Source organism: Diabrotica virgifera, chromosome 9, assembly GCF_917563875.1.
Source record: "Diabrotica virgifera virgifera chromosome 9, PGI_DIABVI_V3a".
NCBI classification, from domain to species: domain Eukaryota; kingdom Metazoa; phylum Arthropoda; class Insecta; order Coleoptera; family Chrysomelidae; genus Diabrotica; species Diabrotica virgifera.
In genome coordinates, this window is record NC_065451.1 from 106,422,570 (window position 1) to 106,443,284 (window position 20,715).

The following is a 20,715-nucleotide window of genomic DNA, read 5'->3' on the forward strand; positions in this document are numbered from 1 at the left end:
CTTGCTCTGTAATTCTCGCACTCCTTCCGATCTCCTTTTTTATATACAGTAGAACCCCGCAAATCAGAACCCCGCTAATCCTAACGTTCGGCAAATCCGGACCAACGGCAAGTGAAAAAATTTTAAGACAAAAACTTAGAAACATGTTTATTATACAGAGTAAAACCAGAAAATTGCACAATCTACGTTTAACAGGTCTTTGACTCCGTAACTTTCTTCTGACGCATCGAAGTGTAGCGAATTGACGCAGTGATGATAAACTATTTACACATAAACATTACATCTACTGGTAACGCAGCAGAGTTATGCTCCACGTAACGTAGAGCCACACCCAGAGCTTTAGTGGCATCTGCGTGTGACACCCAATATGACAGGGAAACTTCTTCCTCGTTTTCTTCATCTTCATTAGTCATTAGGGTTGCCTTGTGGTTGAACCAAGTCTACAATGTATTCATCCGTAAATTCTTCGCTCCATTTGTCGTCAGCTTCAATCCATTCTGTAATTACACTTTCTTCTTGGTTTTCTCATCCATTTTGTATAGGGGAACGGGGAAAAATGGAGCTTATTCAAATTAGAAATCAAGCCATGGAGTTAACGACTAAGCACAAATGATGACACTGACTCTGCATCAGTAACATCAATCTGAGATGGGTGGAAGAGGGAGAGAGACAGGCACAGCGACTCAAAATCAACGACAAAGTAAACTTTCAATTATTAGTTAGGCTAACTTTCGGATAATCCCAACTTTTCGGAATCGGAACAGGCTGTCCCCCCAATTAGGATTTGCGGGGTTTTACTGTATATAGGTACCTACTATAATATCTGTTTTGTTCATATTTTTTGTTGTATTAGCTGGTTTATTTCCTTATGTAATTCTCTTCCTCTGTATTTTATTCCACTGTTATTTCATTTTCTTCTGCTGCTTTTCCGTTTTCTATGTTTTTAATATTTGTTTTTGTACGTTTTCTTCTGTGAATATTTCTAGTTCGTTGTTATCTTGTTCTTCTTCATCTGTTTCCTTCATACCGAATAGTATTTTTTCGTAATATTCTTCTCATATTCTGCTGATCTGTTTGTCTTCAAACAGCGTTTCTCTTTTTTTTTTGTTTTTTAGTACTCTTGTTTTAATGCTGGACGTATTTTTTTATCTGACTATTTTGTAAAATTGATATATTTGATTGTTTTCTCTGTCTTTTTTAATGTCCTCCAGCGAAACCCGTCATTTTTCTTCTTTTTATTTGTTGAGTTTGCTGTGTTTCTCGCTATTTTTTATTCTTCCCTGTTTTGTTTTGACGGATTGGTTGTTTATCCACGTCATTCTAGCGTAGTTTTTTAGTTTTCTGCGTGTTTCGCAGTCTTGATCGTACGTAAATTACACATTTAAAATTGAAAAGGATTTATAGGTTCCAAATTAGCTAAAAGACGGTGTTTCAATCCCTGTTTGGTTATCGCTCCAAACCCTTCTTGGCAGTAGCGCACCCAGGGGGGGGGTTTGGGAGTTAAACCCACTTTCCCCCAGGGCATATGAAAAATATATAAATAATAGCAGGAAAATGTAACTTGTCTTTCACAAAATATAGAAAAAAATTTCGACGCCCAAGCCAACCCCCTTCCCCCCAGAGAAAAATTATAGGTGCGCTACTGCTGCTTGGATGTGTCCCGTTTTTTTCAAATTTATGATATGGTCACCCTACAGTAGAAACGCTTCTTAATTCACGAGAGTATTCTAAACACTTGTTCTTAATCCAGGATACAATTTTTTGTGTCAAATTAGAATTTCATAATGGTAGATAAGTTTATTTTAATTTTCTAATTTATTTCAATAGTAGGGCCCCCGCATACTGCAGACTTTTTACCTGCCGATAGTTTAGTCGGGGTGGGCAAAATTAAATATTTTTCTTTTTAAAATATGTAAGAATGTAGTTCGTTTGGTATGGCATGAGTGCTTTAATTTTTTTTTAAGTATTCTATTTGTTTTTAATTTTGTAGACTAGCAGACTTAACTACTTTATGTAATGTAAAATTTAGGACTTACTTACTATATTTTAAATATTTTTCAAAATATTATTTTCTCTATCCTTACATAAAAAAATACATTGAGTGTATGAAATAAGTAAGCAATGTTTTAAACATTTTTATTATTTTCCAGACACCTTTGCACCTATTAGTTGAACAAAATATATTATTAAAAATTTTGTACTTACTTTACTTAAGCCGTCCTCTTGTACCCTACGCTGTCGAGGTAAAAATTTTGTAATAAAAAATTAAGAATTCAATTTTAACACTTCTATAATATGTTACAATTGAGCAATTAGACCAGCAGATTCGGCAACTGGTTATGATAAATTCATCAATTTTAATGAACATACTTTTTAATTTTTTATTTTTGCAGTGAAAAAAATACATTGTTAATTATACAAAAAAATATCATTAATATATCACAACAATATTTTTTTCAACATACTACAATAATCAATTATAAAAATATCCGAAGTCTAAATTCCAACATTTAAGGTGGCAACAGCGCAGTGGAAGCCATGAGGACATAAACTCAAATATACGGAGACCACCACAACCGCAAACTGAATAAATATATATTTGGATGCCATCAAAACCGTTAAAGTGATTTTAGATATACAGCAAGCGAACATGGCGCGCCTGACGGCAATTGCTCCAAGTAATGTGTATATTATTATACAGATAACGTGACTGAGGACGTCCGGCCAATATTTTGTGTAAGCATTGTAGGAAGTGGTACCTTTCATTTGCGATACATTTTAGGGAAAGTCCTCGTGGCAACCGTATATCGGAGTTCACGAAGACCTGGAAGCCACGAGAGACTACGGTTTAACATGGGGGGACGTCATGAGATGCTAAATATATATATATATATATATATATATATATATATATATATATATATATATATATATATATATATTTATATAAAGCTAAATATTTATATATAAAAATATTTTTGCTCTTTGGAGTTTTTGCAGAGCTCCGACAGTCTTCCTTCCTCTCGAAATCATTTTCTCAGTTTCTTGGCTTTCTTCCCCCTTACTTGTTAGGGTTACTCCTAGATACTCAAACTCCGTCACCTTTAAAGCAATACTCTTTACTGGCGTTATCTTTGGTAATATCAATAGTGTTTTCTTCATATGCGGTCTGTCCCATTCATATACTTTGTTTTATTACTCGTTACCTCAGTCCATACTACCTAGCCTTTACTTCAAAGATTGAAAATACTAGCAGTTCCCTTTCAGTCTACCATAAACATTACACGTCCTCAAAGGCTAGAATCTAACTGTTTTCTTAGATTATTTCGTTCTTATTCCACTCTCTCTCAATATTGTCTCCAACAAGAACTTGAAGAGCACTGTGGACAGCGGATCTCCTTGCTTTAATCACCCTAACTTTAAATCCTTAGGCTTCCTTCTATCCTTACCCTATTATCGGTCTTCATTAAGGTCATGTTTACTAAACTGATCATTTTTCCAAAATTCCAAGTATCCTTAGAGCCTGGTACAGATGCCTTCTTATCACAGAATCGTAAGCCCTATATCTTAATAATAAGGCTAACTATATATTAAGCTAAGAATATATCTTAATAATAATAACTTAATACCAATCTCAAATGACTTTAATTACACCATTATAATTGTTCAAATCATATTGAAGTTGCCTCAATACTTATTAATAACAAGACCATGGCTGAATAGCTTAAAAAACTGATTTTTCATGATAAATCATTCTAATATTTCCTGCCAGTTATGCTTGTATAATCCGATCTGTCATAGTACATATTCTGTGATATTTTTGTTTTTTTTAAAAACTGTTTATAATATAAAAAACAATTGTAGTAATCAATGTAACAAAAATTATTTTAACCATCATTTTTACACTTCAAACCATTTTATGAATTTTATTAACTTTTTTACAACACCTTTTTGTGAACAACCACAACTTACTGTAAGTATATTTATTTATAAGGTCCTATACCAAAAAAACTACCATCGTTTTTTATTGCAGTATACCCTGATGATGTAAACAATTAATTAAAGTTTACGAAAGCTTGGATCAAGTAAAAAGTGTTTTCTTTTCACATAAAATTTGCTGAATTCCCCAATAATACAACCTTATTATCTAACATTGTCAGCGAAGACTTCCCTTCTGGTCTCCTTGATATATATATATATATATATAGTAAAGTTTTGAATATTGGGGAAATCTGCAAACCAAAACTCAATGCGTATCAATTGTACGGCCTAACGTTTTCGTGAATGATTATTCACTTCTTCAGGGCTGAAATAAAGAAAATGTTAATTAGCCATATATATTCCATGCAAAATGTTAGTTTTCATTACCAATACGTAGAATTGTAGAGTTACGTTGTTAAGTAATAAAAAAGACGATATGTATAAAAACATATCTCTTTTTGTTAGAAGTAAAAAGAAAACACAACACTTCAACTTGGAAAACTATGGCTATATGGTTACAATCAATGAATTATTTACTCAAGGAACCAATTACACTAGCATATAACTACATTTTATGTTGGAAGTAACTTTACATGTAGATGAGAACAATGAATGTTTAAATATGTCCTTCTTTTTTTGAACTTTCCCGTTCGGTGTTAACTATATTGAGCGCATGCTCATGAATAGACATGTAGGTTCATTTGACCTACGCATAGAAGTACCAAACACCCAATCGGTACGGACAAAAGGTATTATTAAACAAAAATATTAAGGTTTATTTATCTAAATATTACAAGAGGATGTACCGCAACATAAGTGTCATGTTACATAATTACATATTCTATTTATTTAAAGGTTTTTTTTTAAATTTTTTTAAAATTATTGTTGATTATTGGCAAACAAAAATTATTTTTTATTCTAAGAACTATTAATATTGACAATTACGTATTATCAGTCAAGTTGGAGTCATGCAAATTCGATCTATGGCTGGTATCTGATCTGAGTAAAAGATGATAAATATCACTCAGATTTTTGAAGTCACCTTTAACATTAATCGAGGAATCATTAAGGAAGATATAGGACATTTCAATAAATTCCCTTTTAAATTTATTGTTCTCTTGATGAAGAACGAGGGTGTTTTCAAAGTCCATGGAATGACCTGTGGTATGGACGTGTTTAGCCAATGCACAACGGTCGGGCTGAAGACGTGAATCACTTTTGTGTAAAGTGATCCTAAATTTAAGAAGTTGAGAAGTTTGACCAATGTACGATTTGTTACAAGAAGAACAGGGAACTTTGTAGACAATATTACTAAGCTTACCTATTTCTGTTTTATCCTTAACTTTTGAAAAAAGGTTGTTAATTGTTAAAGCTGATCTGAAAGCCACATTGATTTTAAAATGATTATCATTGTTGTTATTGTTACTTTCTAAATTATTAAATATCCTAGTCAACCCCGGAGTAATATCTTTGATATAAGGTATTGAAAAATATCTATTTAAAGTTGGAGTATTAGAGACCCTGTCATTGCCTAAGCCATCAAGGTCAACATTGTTAGTCGCGGGGGAAGGTGTTAAGTCTTCATTATGGACTGTGTTAAACAAGATCTTATTTATTAGTGTGGTTGGATAAGAATTTGAGATGAACAATTTAGTTAGTATTTGCAGGTTTTTGTTATGGAAGGAAGGATCTGATAATTTGATGACTCTGCTTTTCATCTGTTTTACTAAATTAACTTTGGTGGAATGTTTGTGATATGAATGGTAGTTTAAATACCTGCCCGAATGAGTAGGTTTCTGATACCAATCAATTTTAATTATATTGTTTGCATCCCTTATCATTCTGATGTCTAGAAAGGGTACTGAAAAGTTAGTATCCTCTTTCTCTATAGTAAATTGGATATTTGGGATGAAACTGTTGAAGGTGTTTAATAATTCATCAGTTTTATCAGATGGCACAGCCAAGATTATGTCATCAACATATTTTTTGATGAAGGGAATGTTGAAGGATAAGACAGGAATGACAGTGTCTAACACATAATCCATAACATAAGCAGCAATAATAGGAGAGATCTTTGCTCCCATAGGAGTACCGAAAGTTTGTTGATAGAATTTGTTGTTAAATGAGAAATAAGTGTTAGTAAACAAAAATTCGACGATGTTGATAAAGTTGTCAAAAGAAATGGAACAACAACCTCCAATACGGTCCCAATTAGCTTCTATGACCATTAAGCTTATTCTTAAGTAAACATTACTAAATAAGGATACGACATCCAGGCTGACGAGAACATAGTTATCTGGTAATTTGTAACCATTAAATTTTTCCACCATTTGAAAAGAATCTTTTACATAATACCTATTTTCATAATCGTACGCTTTAGTAAGAATGTCTGTGACAAAGGCAGAGATGTATTCAGTAGGGGTTCCAATTGAAGCTACTATTGGACGCACTGATAGAATCGGTTTGTGGATTTTGGGCAATGCATAAAATTTTGCAATTGTGCCATTATAAGTGGTAAGTTTCTTTTTTGTGTTGTTATCGATTTGTTTAGAAACAGCTAGGGATGAAATCAGTGCATTACATTTTCTTTGTAACGTGGGAGTGGGATCAGAAGAAATAGGTTTATATGATCCATCATTATCAATAAGAGAAGAACAGAGCTCTAGATACTGTGTTTTGTCTAGAATGACAGTGACGTTTCCTTTGTCTGCTTTGGTAACCACCAGGTCAGGATTAGATTTTAGGAATTGCCTGGTTTTAAAATATAAGTTGTTGAAAAAGGTATAAGATGATCTGGAAGTGTTCAGAATATGGTTGGTAATGATGTTCGTAGATCTAGCACGAACTGAGCTTCATCCCTAGCTGTTTCTAAACAAATCGATAACAACACAAAAAAGAAACTTACCACTTATAATGGCACAATTGCAAAATTTTATGCATTGCCCAAAATCCACAAACCGATTCTATCAGTGCGTCCAATAGTAGCTTCAATTGGAACCCCTACTGAATACATCTCTGCCTTTGTCACAGACATTCTTACTAAAGCGTACGATTATGAAAATAGGTATTATGTAAAAGATTCTTTTCAAATGGTGGAAAAATTTAATGGTTACAAATTACCAGATAACTATGTTCTCGTCAGCCTGGATGTCGTATCCTTATTTAGTAATGTTTACTTAAGAATAAGCTTAATGGTCATAGAAGCTAATTGGGACCGTATTGGAGGTTGTTGTTCCATTTCTTTTGACAACTTTATCAACATCGTCGAATTTTTGTTTACTAACACTTATTTCTCATTTAACAACAAATTCTATCAACAAACTTTCGGTACTCCTATGGGAGCAAAGATCTCTCCTATTATTGCTGCTTATGTTATGGATTATGTGTTAGACACTGTCATTCCTGTCTTATCCTTCAACATTCCCTTCATCAAAAAATATGTTGATGACATAATCTTGGCTGTGCCATCTGATAAAACTGATGAATTATTAAACACCTTCAACAGTTTCATCCCAAATATCCAATTTACTATAGAGAAAGAGGATACTAACTTTTCAGTACCCTTTCTAGACATCAGAATGATAAGGGATGCAAACAATATAATTAAAATTGATTGGTATCAGAAACCTACTCATTCGGGCAGGTATTTAAACTACCATTCATATCACAAACATTCCACCAAAGTTAATTTAGTAAAACAGATGAAAAGCAGAGTCATCAAATTATCAGATCCTTCCTTCCATAACAAAAACCTGCAAATACTAACTAAATTGTTCATCTCAAATTCTTATCCAACCACACTAATAAATAAGATCTTGTTTAACACAGTCCATAATGAAGACTTAACACCTTCCCCCGCGACTAACAATGTTGACCTTGATGGCTTAGGCAATGACAGGGTCTCTAATACTCCAACTTTAAATAGATATTTTTCAATACCTTATATCAAAGATATTACTCCGGGGTTGACTAGGATATTTAATAATTTAGAAAGTAACAATAACAACAATGATAATCATTTTAAAATCAATGTGGCTTTCAGATCAGCTTTAACAATTAACAACCTTTTTTCAAAAGTTAAGGATAAAACAGAAATAGGTAAGCTTAGTAATATTGTCTACAAAGTTCCCTGTTCTTCTTGTAACAAATCGTACATTGGTCAAACTTCTCAACTTCTTAAATTTAGGATCACTTTACACAAAAGTGATTCACGTCTTCAGCCCGACCGTTGTGCATTGGCTAAACACGTCCATACCACAGGTCATTCCATGGACTTTGAAAACACCCTCGTTCTTCATCAAGAGAACAATAAATTTAAAAGGGAATTTATTGAAATGTCCTATATCTTCCTTAATGATTCCTCGATTAATGTTAAAGGTGACTTCAAAAATCTGAGTGATATTTATCATCTTTTACTCAGATCAGATACCAGCCATAGATCGAATTTGCATGACTCCAACTTGACTGATAATACGTAATTGTCAATATTAATAGTTCTTAGAATAAAAAATAATTTTTGTTTGCCAATAATCAACAATAATTTTAAAAAAATTTAAAAAAAAACCTTTAAATAAATAGAATATGTAATTATGTAACATGACACTTATGTTGCGGTACATCCTCTTGTAATATTTAGATAAATAAACCTTAATATTTTTGTTTAATAATACCTTTTGTCCGTACCGATTGGGTGTTTGGTACTTCTATGCGTAGGTCAAATGAACCTACATGTCTATTCATGAGCATGCGCTCAATATAGTTAACACCGAACGGGAAAGTTCAAAAAAAGAAGGACATATTTAAACATTCATTGTTCTCATCTACATGTAAAGTTACTTCCAACATAAAATGTAGTTATATGCTAGTGTAATTGGTTCCTTGAGTAAATAATTCATTGATTGTAACCATATAGCCATAGTTTTCCAAGTTGAAGTGTTGTGTTTTCTTTTTACTTCTAACAAAAAGAGATATGTTTTTATACATATCGTCTTTTTTATTACTTAACAACGTAACTCTACAATTCTACGTATTGGTAATGAAAACTAACATTTTGCATAGAATATATATGGCTAATTAACATTTTCTTTATTTCAGCCCTGAAGAAGTGAATAATCATTCACGAAAACGTTAGGCCGTACAATTGATACGCATTGAGTTTTGGTTTGCAGATTTCCCCAATATTCAAAACTTTACTGTTTAACTTATCTGCAAAGATTAATCTTTCTTTATTTTATAGGAACATGGGGTTTTACAACACAATAAGGGTAGAGTATGGTGAACAATCGGTGAGGTTTCTCAAGGATTACCAAAGAACCAATTTAAAACTGGCCAAGGAAAGGAATCGGAGACTTTTCTTGCTTTCATGTAGAAGTAAAGGTATCACACCTAATCATATTTGTCATGCCACTACATCTGTTCATAATTACATACACAGAAATGAATTTTGGCAACTGGAAGGATGTCAACAATTGATCAGGTTAGACAGTAAACTTTTAAATGTTGAGATTGCAACCAATCACAAAAATCTTAAAAAACTAGAGAATTCATTATCTTTATTGAAAAATAATATCATTCAATCTACTTCTGAAAATATTTGGTTACAATTCTCACATACACAATCTATTAATTATAATAAATTATTTTTTTCTATTAAATCTGACAACTTAAAGAAAATTGACACACTTTACCAGTCTTGTTGTAAAACTTTTCTAAAAACAGATCCTAAATGGATTAAGAATTTATCTACTTCAATTATTCCAAACGATATTTTGGGTTTTCTAGCATTGGGAAACAAATTTAGTATTGAACCTAAATTAGGAAAAGATCTTCAAATCAAATCTCTCCTTGCTGACTTGGCACAGATCATTAGTTCATTACCATCTGAATTAGAACAAAACTCAGTTCGTGCTAGATCTACGAACATCATTACCAACCATATTCTGAACACTTCCAGATCATCTTATACCTTTTTCAACAACTTATATTTTAAAACCAGGCAATTCCTAAAATCTAATCCTGACCTGGTGGTTACCAAAGCAGACAAAGGAAACGTCACTGTCATTCTAGACAAAACACAGTATCTAGAGCTCTGTTCTTCTCTTATTGATAATGATGGATCATATAAACCTATTTCTTCTGATCCCACTCCCACGTTACAAAGAAAATGTAATGCACTGATTTCATCCCTAGCTGTTTCTAAACAAATCGATAACAACACAAAAAAGAAACTTACCACTTATAATGGCACAATTGCAAAATTTTATGCATTGCCCAAAATCCACAAACCGATTCTATCAGTGCGTCCAATAGTAGCTTCAATTGGAACCCCTACTGAATACATCTCTGCCTTTGTCACAGACATTCTTACTAAAGCGTACGATTATGAAAATAGGTATTATGTAAAAGATTCTTTTCAAATGGTGGAAAAATTTAATGGTTACAAATTACCAGATAACTATGTTCTCGTCAGCCTGGATGTCGTATCCTTATTTAGTAATGTTTACTTAAGAATAAGCTTAATGGTCATAGAAGCTAATTGGGACCGTATTGGAGGTTGTTGTTCCATTTCTTTTGACAACTTTATCAACATCGTCGAATTTTTGTTTACTAACACTTATTTCTCATTTAACAACAAATTCTATCAACAAACTTTCGGTACTCCTATGGGAGCAAAGATCTCTCCTATTATTGCTGCTTATGTTATGGATTATGTGTTAGACACTGTCATTCCTGTCTTATCCTTCAACATTCCCTTCATCAAAAAATATGTTGATGACATAATCTTGGCTGTGCCATCTGATAAAACTGATGAATTATTAAACACCTTCAACAGTTTCATCCCAAATATCCAATTTACTATAGAGAAAGAGGATACTAACTTTTCAGTACCCTTTCTAGACATCAGAATGATAAGGGATGCAAACAATATAATTAAAATTGATTGGTATCAGAAACCTACTCATTCGGGCAGGTATTTAAACTACCATTCATATCACAAACATTCCACCAAAGTTAATTTAGTAAAACAGATGAAAAGCAGAGTCATCAAATTATCAGATCCTTCCTTCCATAACAAAAACCTGCAAATACTAACTAAATTGTTCATCTCAAATTCTTATCCAACCACACTAATAAATAAGATCTTGTTTAACACAGTCCATAATGAAGACTTAACACCTTCCCCCGCGACTAACAATGTTGACCTTGATGGCTTAGGCAATGACAGGGTCTCTAATACTCCAACTTTAAATAGATATTTTTCAATACCTTATATCAAAGATATTACTCCGGGGTTGACTAGGATATTTAATAATTTAGAAAGTAACAATAACAACAATGATAATCATTTTAAAATCAATGTGGCTTTCAGATCAGCTTTAACAATTAACAACCTTTTTTCAAAAGTTAAGGATAAAACAGAAATAGGTAAGCTTAGTAATATTGTCTACAAAGTTCCCTGTTCTTCTTGTAACAAATCGTACATTGGTCAAACTTCTCAACTTCTTAAATTTAGGATCACTTTACACAAAAGTGATTCACGTCTTCAGCCCGACCGTTGTGCATTGGCTAAACACGTCCATACCACAGGTCATTCCATGGACTTTGAAAACACCCTCGTTCTTCATCAAGAGAACAATAAATTTAAAAGGGAATTTATTGAAATGTCCTATATCTTCCTTAATGATTCCTCGATTAATGTTAAAGGTGACTTCAAAAATCTGAGTGATATTTATCATCTTTTACTCAGATCAGATACCAGCCATAGATCGAATTTGCATGACTCCAACTTGACTGATAATACGTAATTGTCAATATTAATAGTTCTTAGAATAAAAAATAATTTTTGTTTGCCAATAATCAACAATAATTTTAAAAAAATTTAAAAAAAAACCTTTAAATAAATAGAATATGTAATTATGTAACATGACACTTATGTTGCGGTACATCCTCTTGTAATATTTAGATAAATAAACCTTAATATTTTTGTTTAATAATACCTTTTGTCCGTACCGATTGGGTGTTTGGTACTTCTATGCGTAGGTCAAATGAACCTACATGTCTATTCATGAGCATGCGCTCAATATAGTTAACACCGAACGGGAAAGTTCAAAAAAAGAAGGACATATTTAAACATTCATTGTTCTCATCTACATGTAAAGTTACTTCCAACATAAAATGTAGTTATATGCTAGTGTAATTGGTTCCTTGAGTAAATAATTCATTGATTGTAACCATATAGCCATAGTTTTCCAAGTTGAAGTGTTGTGTTTTCTTTTTACTTCTAACAAAAAGAGATATGTTTTTATACATATCGTCTTTTTTATTACTTAACAACGTAACTCTACAATTCTACGTATTGGTAATGAAAACTAACATTTTGCATGGAATATATATGGCTAATTAACATTTTCTTTATTTCAGCCCTGAAGAAGTGAATAATCATTCACGAAAACGTTAGGCCGTACAATTGATACGCATTGAGTTTTGGTTTGCAGATTTCCCCAATATTCAAAACTTTACTGTTTAACTTATCTGCAAAGATTAATCTTTCTTTTTCTTTTCTTTATATATATATATATATATATATATATATATATATATATATATATATATATATGTATATCCAACACTTTGAGGACTTAAAAAAGTATAAACCCTACACTTTGAGGACAAATGGTCAGTTTGGGGACAGTCCCCAAACTACCACTGTATAATACCCTACAGTTTGAGGACAGAGTACCCAAAGTGTATGAAATATCAAAATATTTACAAATCATGTAGTTTGAGGACACCTGTAAGTTTTTAATCCTTAGTATTGTGTATAAGGCAACGACTGTACGTATAGTGAAATCGATGTGTTTTTTCGCCGGAAATTGTGACATTTTTCTTGGATGCGCCAATGTGTTCGTTATACAGGACGTAGTCAGAAAAGTCCTCTTCTTCTTCTTGAAATTCTTCTTCTTTTTGGAATTCTGCTTTTTTTTCCGTCATATGTCAACACGTCAGCTGACATTCGTCATAAACAGAGTAGTAAAAACGTTCTTCTTTCTTTTTCGAATTCTTCTTCTTCTTTTCTTTTCTTCTTCTTTACGTGCCATATCTGCGACGAAGGTTGGCAATCATCATTGCTATTCTCACTTTCGACACTACAGTCCGAAAGAGTTCAGTTGAGCTGCATCCAGACCATTCTCTGAGATTTCTGAGCCAGGGCATTTTTCTCCTACCTATGCTGCGCCTTCCTTGAATCTTTCCCTGCATAATTAATTTTAGGAGTTCATATCTGTCACCACGTGTTATATGACCAAGTATTGAAGTTTTCTTATTTTGATGGAATCCAGTATCTGCCTGTTGTTCTGTATTCTCCTTAGTTATGTATTCTCATTGGTTATTCTGTCTGTCCAGGAGATTCTCAGCATTCTTCGATACGTCCACATCCCAAATGCTTCCAATCTATTGAGGCATTGTTTATTGAGAGTCCATGTTTCCACACCATACAAAAGAACAGAAAATACATAACATTTTAGTACTCGCTTTCTAAACTCTTTTTTTTTTAACGTCATTTATATATCTTGTAACAAAGTAGTGAAAACGTTCTTCTTTCTTTTTAGAATTCTTCTTCTTTTCTTGTAACGTCATTTTATATACCATTCAGTGCTACCTTCATGTCAAACGGCAACTGTCATTCATTCAAAATATACAGAGTATAATCAGAAACTCGTAACATCCATATACTGGGTGTACTCAGAAAGGCAAAACACATACAGTGCAAAGTATTGAATATTCGCTACTTATCACTTATCTAATAGGTCTTCTATTTACATGAACTACTCAACACGGGTATCCTACCGCATGTCCATGCTTTGACACAGACCTTCCATTTAACGTCCACTGCACGGCACGGGTCTACGTTATTTCATATTATGGCCAAACCATCGAAGGTCTACGGCTAGACACGTCTCCCGTTGAACGTCCACTACACTGGTGACCAAACGACTTAACGTACAAAGATACGCTACAAACCACGTGATTAAATATATCGAGTAGAATGCAACGACATAGAAAAAGCAAACACGACGTCATGTCAAAGAGTCCTTAGGCTTATAGCGACCAAGCGGCTTAGCGTGCAGAGAGATATGACATACTAACGCTCGGTTTCATAATCAGTTAAAGTGGACTTTAAATTTTAAGTTGTTGTTACCTTTATCAATGCAATTCATATGGGTAAATGTCAACGCTAAAGTGAACTTTAGTTAATGTTCACTTTAAGTTGATTATGAAACCGGGCGTAAGTGTTAGGATTAAACAAGTAGAATGGAACGACATAGAAAATTTCAACATGGCGTCATGCGAAAAAGTCTTAGGCTTATAGCACTTAAACGGTTTAACATAGACATATGACTAGTGTCTGAAATATATGCAAAATGCATGTGCATAATACATGCAGCATATTTTTTGGGTTTCTTTATAAATGCTTATTATGCTATTCATATTTACTTGATTAAGAGCATATTGCGGCATACTTTGATGTATTTAAAAATCTATATAGAGGGTGTTTCATTAATAATGTCCAATCTCTGAGTGCTCAGTATATTAAAACTATTCGACGTATCATTTTCATACTCGGCAGAAAGTGTAGGTACTATACAACCTATGAAATTATGTTAAATAATGGTTTCCGGCTATTACCAGAGGCGAACGACAGGGGAAGTGAATGGTTGACCCTTCCCAAATTTTACGCCACTGGCGGAATTACCATTTTTTTCACAATTTTTCGATTCTCCAATACTCTCTATGTAAATAATATACTTTTCACTCGTAACGATATAGTCATTCGTTTTAGAGATATTTCAAGTTAAACAATTAAACATGTAACAGGTATTTTGATTAATGAATTGTGCCGCTTCATTTTTAATTATCAAAAATAAACAATAATTTTAAACTAATATATCTGATAAAGGAATAACATGAGGCTTTTCATAAGCAAACGATGTGCGAACATACTTATGGGTTATCATCTTCTACGTTAAACGAAAATTTGAAAAAAAGTGACATGAGGCCTTTCATAAATAAGCGATTCACTTATAGGTAACTCGAGAACGACTAAAGAGATTTTATAATTTTTATGATTTTGGAGTTGCCTTCGTCGAGAATAAAATAATAGGTATTAAAATAAGTTCGTTTCATGCTTGTCCATCCCCTTAAAGTATTAATTTTAAGATAGGGTTTTTATAGTTGTGTCTATAAATATCACTTAAAGTATTGCCAATATTTTACACTTTATTTAGTCATCATCCAATCTTCGCTTGTCCACTGCTGGACATAGTTCACCCTCATAAGTTATTTCGGTCTTGTGCCTTGTGCATCCAAATCCTATGACAACGTTTTAGATTATCAGTCCAACGTGTTGGTTGACGACCTCTGCTTCGGTAGGCATGACCTCTTGGCCTCCATTCCAGTAGCCGATTTGTTCATTTGTTATCTATCATTCGAGCCACGTGACCTTCCCAGTTCCATTTCAGTGTTGCTATTCTCTCTATTGCATCAGCCACTCCTGATCTTTGTAGTAGCTGGCGGTTTGGGATCTTATCTAGTAGTGAAAGGCCCAATATAGCACGCTCCATCGCCCTTTGAGACACACAAATCTTTTGCACTGTTCTCCTTGTCATGGTCAACGTTTCCGCTCCATAATTCAACACTGACAAAACACATTGATTAAAGGTTTTTCTTTTAAGGCATATTGATATATGTTAGACGATTTGGAAATATGATTCAGCTTGCCGAAGGCTGCCCAAATCAGTCTTATAACGGCGAAGCTCAACATTTTGGTTATCTTTTCCTATGTGAATCTCATGACCTAGGCATTTATATGCCTACTTCTTATGGATGTCTAGGGCCCCATGATGCCTTAAACATGTAATTCAAAAAGTTAACAAATAGCAGTTATTTGTAAAATTATTAATATTGCTAAAATTATTATATTATAAATTAGTATAGCAGTTAAATGTTAAAATTAAATAACATTTGTTTCATTCGGGGGAAAAGTACAGGTGATAACAAAAGACTAAAAAAGCAGAGTTGAAAAGACATTATAAGTAAAAGAACAAGCAAAATAATATGAACTGTAACAGTAATAGGCTACGGTACTGAAAAATAAAAATATGAAGAATACAACAAATAGACTAGATCGTTCAATTCTCACATTATTCTCCTATATTGAAAAAGTTAATGTCATGTTCTTAATTTGGATAAAGTTGGATTAGTGAACAGTGGTGTCATGGTGTCGGAACGCGTGGGAACGCCGTTCCCGCACTGGTTAACAAAAGTTAAAAATAATAGAAAATTTAGGTTTTGTAAACAAAAATTAGCAGTGCGTTCCGGCACTGCGTTCCCGCACTGCTAATTTTGCCATGACACCACTGTTAGTGAATAATATTGACACTACTCCATATTCATAATAAATCTCATATCTAAATTCTAAACACTCACTTTTCTAGCTGTTTTGGCTGCAAAATCTTTAACCAATTCGTTCTAAGGCTTGAAAAAGGCATTTGAAATAAAACTATCCAAACTAGACAATCTAGAATTGGCTGATATTTTTTTACTGCATCGTAATGGTTATAGTAGTTAAGTAAAATAGCTTTTACAGCATGTCATTTGGCAGCCCATCTTGTAAAGTTTACTCTTTTTGGAAGGAGTTTCTTTTCGTTATTGCTATTTTTTGACAATGTTTTCCAACACGGCCCATCTTGGAGAAGATTCACTCATGAAAACGTAAAATTCTTGAATCAACATGAATATTTTTGTTACTGCCAAACAACAATCAGCCGCATGTGTGCCTACTAGATTCAATTAAAGAGCGGAGCATGGAACATACTCAGCTAAATTGTTAAGTTATTTTATTAGAGCTTGTAAACCTATATATTTGCCTGAAATATTCGAGGCATTATCATATGACTGGCCTCTCATATCGCACAATGGAATATACAATTCTGACAGTGTATTTAAATAATTTCCGCCATGTGTGCTTCAGAGTGTTCATACCATCACTTAAAATGTCTTAAAACATACAAACATAGTAGGATCACTGTCAACTGGTCTGAATGGGTGATGTCTGGTGTAGAATCAACACTGAGAGAATAGTACTTACTTTTCTTTAATTCATCCCCAATAACAGAAGCTATTTTTTTGTACGTTAACTCTATAAACTCATTACAAATAGTTTTAGACAGGCCGCGGCCTACTGGTAAATCCGGCACTGGTGGTACCTGAAAGAATACGGGAACCATGTTCGTTCGGAATCCCTGTGACTTGAAAGCAGTGGCGACTCGTGACTTTTTCTAAAGTGTTACCAAAACCAGATGCAAAAAATCTTATTTAAAAAAATGAAGATATGGATAAATGTATATACATATATCTTCAATAATATAATTTTGTATATCACTTGAAACTCTCGAAAAAACAGTTGATGTTTCTAGATGTTGGCAAAATTTTTGATCTTTTTTGGCAATTAATGTTAACAATTCCCTGTAATTGCCTCGAATGTCAGAGCAGTCGCCCTCAAAATGACCACGAAACGCTAATTCTTGTTCGGCCAAAAAACATACGGTACATATATATTATAAGTGAGCTAAGAATATACAAGTACCTATCTATTTTTTTAACAAACTCATTATATGTTTAGCAATATTTGCTTTAAATGCTTGGTTAAGAGAACTTTTGATTCTTGTTTTGCCAAACTGAATCAAATTGGGTATACATCTTACATGTAGGTAACGGAAAAATTTCATGTCTCTTTTTTAAAACTCTAAAACTATTTAAATCGTGAACCTGGTCCACCCATTTTTCTGTAAAAACCAGAAGACATGGCCAACAATACAGTCTATTTTTCTTGCAACCACATAACCAAGGATTTTCACTGTACCAACTAAATTTAAAATATCGAGCTAATTTTTTAAATTCCTTTTTTAAATTGTTTAAAATAGGTCTTTCATTTTCAATAATCTCATTTTATTTTTCAATCAGAATTACTTTTCAAGTAGTTGATCGATTACGCAGCGACACTCATCCATGGTGAACTGCACGCACGCTTTTTAATATAGGTACTGTTAGGAAATTTAAATCTGGTAACAGCCCTACTGATATACACAGCGCGCTTACGCCCATCGCTCCTTCAAAATTTTCAGTACTAGCCGGTCCCGAGCCGCCCGAGCGACAGCGAGATAACCATTCATTGTCACCACAAATTGCACAAATGAGACTGGTAACAGAATATAATAAAGTGCAACTGAGTCACATAAACTCGCCAATATTTTCGTGTGTCTGGCTATTTACTGAATTAGGTACTATTAACACATAATATAATAATATATTTCTATTGGTAAAAATAAAATACAATAATAAATGGAATTATTCATCGTCATAAAATACATATTTATTTGCAAGATTTTTAACCGTTACCAATGGTAACAGTGGTTACATGGACGCTTCGCCAGTGCTTGAAAGTGTTCGTTCAGAAATTGGATTAAAATAGCCTACAGTGTTTCAGGAGGGAATAATAATTTATTAATTCTTTTCACACAGATAGACACAGGGTGTTACATTATTTACAAAAAATCTGATGGCGTCATCACCTTAATGTGTATCACTCTGTACAATTAAATTTGGTTGTCAAATGTAGGTCATTAAAATTAAAAATCGACGTGTTTTAAATTTTTTTCGACAGGCTTTTAGTTTAAGAAAAATATTCAATTTATTCCATACCAACTTTACGTAATTTACTATTTTAATTGAGAAATAAGCCACAATTTAAGTTGAAAAAATGACTTTATTGACACTTCGACTTTCAATTCGGATGTCGTTTTCTAAATACAAAATGTTAATAAATTTAAAAAAAATTAGTTGCTCAGTAAAAAAATTCTTCTAATAATTTAATTATAATCTGACTCATTCATATCGGCAATTCAGACATATATTATACATTTTAAAGTAGAAAATTTTAAAATGATAGTTAATATTTATGAGTTGCGTTTCTGGGACGACTTTATTGAAAGATAATATCGCCATTAACATATTTAGTTAATTTATCGTTTTCAAATGGCAACTTTCTAGATTATATAAAAACTGGCAAGGTGTTACCTACCAATTCATAAAAAGGTAACCCAAATCAAGTAAGTAATTACCGTCTAATAACAATTTCTTTGATATTTTCAAAAATTTTTGAATACAGCTATTTACAAAGACTTAATTCATTTTTACAGACAAATAAAGTGATTGTTAGTAACCAACATGGTTTCCAGTCCAAAAATCTACCCATACAGCAATGCATTCCTTTTATGATACTCTCACATCTTTTAGATAGTGGAGAAAGTTCTGTTGAGATATTTTGTGATGTCAATTAAAAAATATCGACATTCAAGGACGTGCATTGAATTGGTTAACATCCCATTTAAATGCACGTCGACAATACGTCAGCTTAACAGAAAAAGGCAAATTATCAAATGCGAGTCATGAATCTACTCTAAAGACGGCTGCTTAAAAAAGGAAGGGAATTCAATAGAACTATCCATAATCTCTTCATAGATTTCCGACAAGCATATGATAGCATTAAAAGGGATCAGATGTGGAATGCCATAGCAGAACTTTCAGTTCCAAAAAAAAACTTATCCAGAGTTAAGATATGTGTAAATGGCTGTAGACTGTAGATCCAGAGTACGGATAGGTAACAAACTCTCAGAATCGTTCGAAATAAGCAATGGCCTGACACAAGGAGATGCGCTGTCACCTCTCCTTTTCAATATAATTCTGGAGAAAGTAGTAAGAACAGCACAAATTAGAACAGAATTACTGACAGTAAATGGACCAAAATTACTACTAGCATACGCGGATGACATTGACTTTGTGGGAAACACAGTCACTAATGTGAAAGAGACTTTCAATAAATTAGAGGCAGAGGCAAATAAAGCTGGTTTAAGGGTAAATTAAGAGAAAACCAAATACATGTGCATCAACAGACAAAAGTGACGAGATAGAATAGGGCAAAATGTTACGATAGACCCATATAACTTTGAAAGAGTGGATAGTTTTAAATATCTCGGAGCAACAATCACTACAGAAAATGATATCACCGAAGAGATTAAAGGGAGAATTCAGGCAGGAAACAGATGTATGTATAGCCTCCACAATACTATTAAATCTAAGAGCCTAACACGAGCATCAAATATCAGAATATATAAAAACAGTGATTAGACCAGTGCTCATGTATGGATGTGAGACGTGGACTCTGACCAAAGCAATTGAAAGAAAACTTGGATGTTTTCAGAGGAAAGTCATCAGAACAATCTTTGGACCTTATCGCTACCGTAATAGCAACCAATACCGAACGAGAACAAATGCTGAAGTCAAGCTGATGTATAGCGCGGGCGACAGTCCAAGAAATTAAATATCAACGTCTAAGATGGGCTGGCCATGTCCATAGACTCTCTAATAACCGCCTTCCCAAGTTGATCTGGGAGGAAGCCCCCACAGGAAGAAAGACGCCCACGAATGCGATGAAGAGACAATATATGGTCAGATTTAAGAACAATGGGACTACCCACTGACCCAACTATCATGGATGACCGTTCGAAATGGAAGCGAGTTGTGCAGTCAGCCAAGACCCACCCCGGGTTGTAGTGCTACCAAAAGAAGAGTCATAAATCCAACTGTCTCGATATTGACATAGGTGTACCATAAGGC

General features: G+C 33.3%; 1 protein-coding gene across 1 annotated transcript in view; it reads left to right on the top strand.

Moving 5' to 3' along the window:
• Positions 1-9,065: 9,065 nt before the first annotated feature.
• LOC126892800 (uncharacterized) overlaps positions 9,066-20,715 on the top strand; it is a 144,754-nt gene continuing 133,104 nt past the window's right edge. The window contains exon 1 of the mRNA XM_050662533.1: positions 9,066-9,457. Within this exon, the coding sequence (XP_050518490.1) occupies positions 9,222-9,457 (236 nt within the window). The 5' untranslated portion in view covers positions 9,066-9,221. The remainder of the gene's footprint in view (positions 9,458-20,715) is intronic.